Here is a 2,478-nt window from a genome sequence, read left to right as displayed (position 1 = left end):
ACAGGGGTAGGAAGAGCACAAGGAACTATGGTGATGGTACACGGGTGAATTGGTGGTTGGAATTTCACAGGGAGATCATAACATTGTACAAAAATGAAGGCTGATGTAATATATATATTTTTTAATTATGTGACTACAAATCTAAAAAAACCCAGTAATTTGCTAAAAAAAAAAAAAATTAAAAAAACGTTATGCCACATACTTGTGCCCTAAACATGTCATCTAGCTTTACGCTAGATCTACACTGTACATATTTTTATACTACAGTATGTTCTTGAGGTTCAGCCATGGTGGTTTTTTTTATTTTTTGCATGTAGCAGTAATCTGTTCATTTCTGCTGGTGAATATAGTCCCCTGATACTTACATAAAGCATTTATTCTACTAGCAAAGGACACTAATAGTTGCCAGTTTTTTTTCAAATTCCAGAGTTGCTATAAACATTCTTGTAGGGGTCTTCTGTCACACATCCAGGAAATCCTCTAGATAAACACCTAAAGTTGCTTTAAAAAATGTCACCTAAAGTCTCCTTAGAAAAGTGAATACGGGCCTCCCCGGTGGCACAGCGGTTGAGCGCTGGGTTGCGAAGCTGCCCGCGGCCTCTGCGGCACCGGTTCGATCCCCGGCTGCTCCCCGGCCACTGGAGGAGGGTCCCACATGGCGCGCAGACCTCTCCTGCCGCCCGCTGCTCCCCTCAGCAGTGTACTTCGGTCCTTCTGCCTGCTCTGCTCCCCGCTCTGGATCTGGTGAGTTCTCTCACCCTCCCGCGCTTCTGACTGTGCCCAGTGCATGTATAAACAAAACAAACAAACCAGCAAACAAGTAAATAAAGCATGCCTCTATAAAAAAAAAAAAAAAAAAATCTGTTTATTAAAAAAAAAAAAAAAGAAAAGTGAATACACTTCTGTACACACTTCAGCAGTGTAGAAATGTTTCAATTATTCCACATCTGCCAAGCCCCTGATATTGTCAGATAATTTGGTTTTTACCAATTTGATGGTTATGAAATGTTTTATCCTGTGGTTTTAGTGTACATTTCACATACTAATAATGGGGTTGAGCATATTTTTATGTGCTTATTCACCATTCATGCTACTTCTAGGAAGTTCTTAACAGTTCTGCACATTGTTTTAAATATTTCAGTTTGCCCTTTGCTCATAGATCTGTAGGAATTCTTCATATTTTCTGGAATCTAATCATTTGTCAGTTAACGTTATTATGAATATCTTTGCCCAGCTTATTCCTTTTCCCCTTTTTATGCTATCTATTTGCTATACCCAGGTTATTGATTTTCATGTAGTCAGATTGGAATTTTAATATAGTCAAATCTGTCAGTCTTTTCCCTTGATGGATGACATACTTTTTGTATCTTATTAAGGAACTCTTTCTAGAAGCAGCATTAGGGAAGACAGAAGCCCCCTCTGGACTAGTACAGCCCCTGCCAGGCACTACTGCCGCCATGCCGAAAAGGAAGGCAAAAGGAGATGCCAAGGGCGACAAAGCGAAGGTGAAGGATGAGCCTCAGAGGAGATCGGCTCGGCTGTCGGCTAAGCCTGCCCCTCCCAAACCAGAGCCCAGGCCTAAGAAGGCCCCTGCAAAGAAGGGGGAGAAAGCGCCCAAAGGGAGAAAGGGGAAAACAGAGAGTGGCAAGGATGCGAACAACCCTGCAAAAAACAGAGATGCCTCCACAGCCCAGTCACAGAAAGCAGAAGGCGCCGGAGACGCCAAGTGAAGTGTGCTTTTTGGATAGCTCCGTACTTATAGTGACTCTGCGGTTTGAAATACTATTTTTTTTTTAATCGAGTTTTATAAAATGTAGAATTTTTTTTTTTAAGTTATATTGTTAGCACACAGAACACTTTGTTGTCGTCATTTGTGGAAAGGGCAAATACCACTAATAGAATGTCTCAGAAGCTGGATTGAAATGGGGGGAAAACAGGATTTTATATGGTTGTTGTTGGTTAGTCTTGGTTCCCAGAAGAGCTTCTCTGACAGTCACACATGTCAGCCCCTTTGGCTCAGAAGCCTTAGAGTGTAAGGAAGCAAACTCATGTCTTCTCTTTTCCCAATGCCATCAACATAGACTTGACTTCCTGAAACCAAGGCCCATTATGTGGTGTTGGGTCCCCTAAAATCAGCTGTGTCTGTGCCCTCAAGCTTTCCAGTGGTGACTTTGAGGTAGTGTTGCTCAAAAGAGCCAAGATTCCTGTTTGTAGTTTGTGAATCATCCCACTAAGGTACTTCAGTTTTTAGTTCATTTCCTCCACATCAGAGTTGACCTATGAGCAGCTCTTACATTCATGCAAAATGTCCACCCCTGCTGAAAACTTACCCTGTTCACAACAGCTGCAGCAGAAGACTTTGCTGACTTTTGGGGAAGGGGAGTTTGGAAGTTGTAAAATGTTAAGGATTGTCATTGAGATCCTGTTGGAAGTTACTGCTTCTGAAAAGTGTCTTCTAAAACTGGATACAAGTTGGTG

The 2,478-nt window shown here is 41.9% G+C and overlaps 1 protein-coding gene across 1 annotated transcript; it reads left to right on the top strand.

The window, feature by feature from the left end:
- Positions 1-1,457: 1,457 nt before the first annotated feature.
- On the top strand, positions 1,458-2,056 carry HMGN4 (high mobility group nucleosomal binding domain 4; the record flags this gene model as incomplete). Its single annotated transcript, XM_084227999.1, has 1 exon — positions 1,458-2,056. One exon carries the CDS (start codon positions 1,458-1,460, stop codon positions 1,728-1,730), a length of 273 nt encoding a protein of 90 aa, XP_084084125.1. The 3' UTR covers positions 1,731-2,056.
- Between the last annotated feature and the right edge of the window lie 422 nt (positions 2,057-2,478).

The sequence above is a fragment of the Talpa europaea genome (assembly GCF_964194135.1).
Source record: "Talpa europaea genome assembly, chromosome: 2".
NCBI lineage: Eukaryota > Metazoa > Chordata > Mammalia > Eulipotyphla > Talpidae > Talpa > Talpa europaea.
This window is presented reverse-complemented; position numbering and strand designations above follow the sequence as displayed.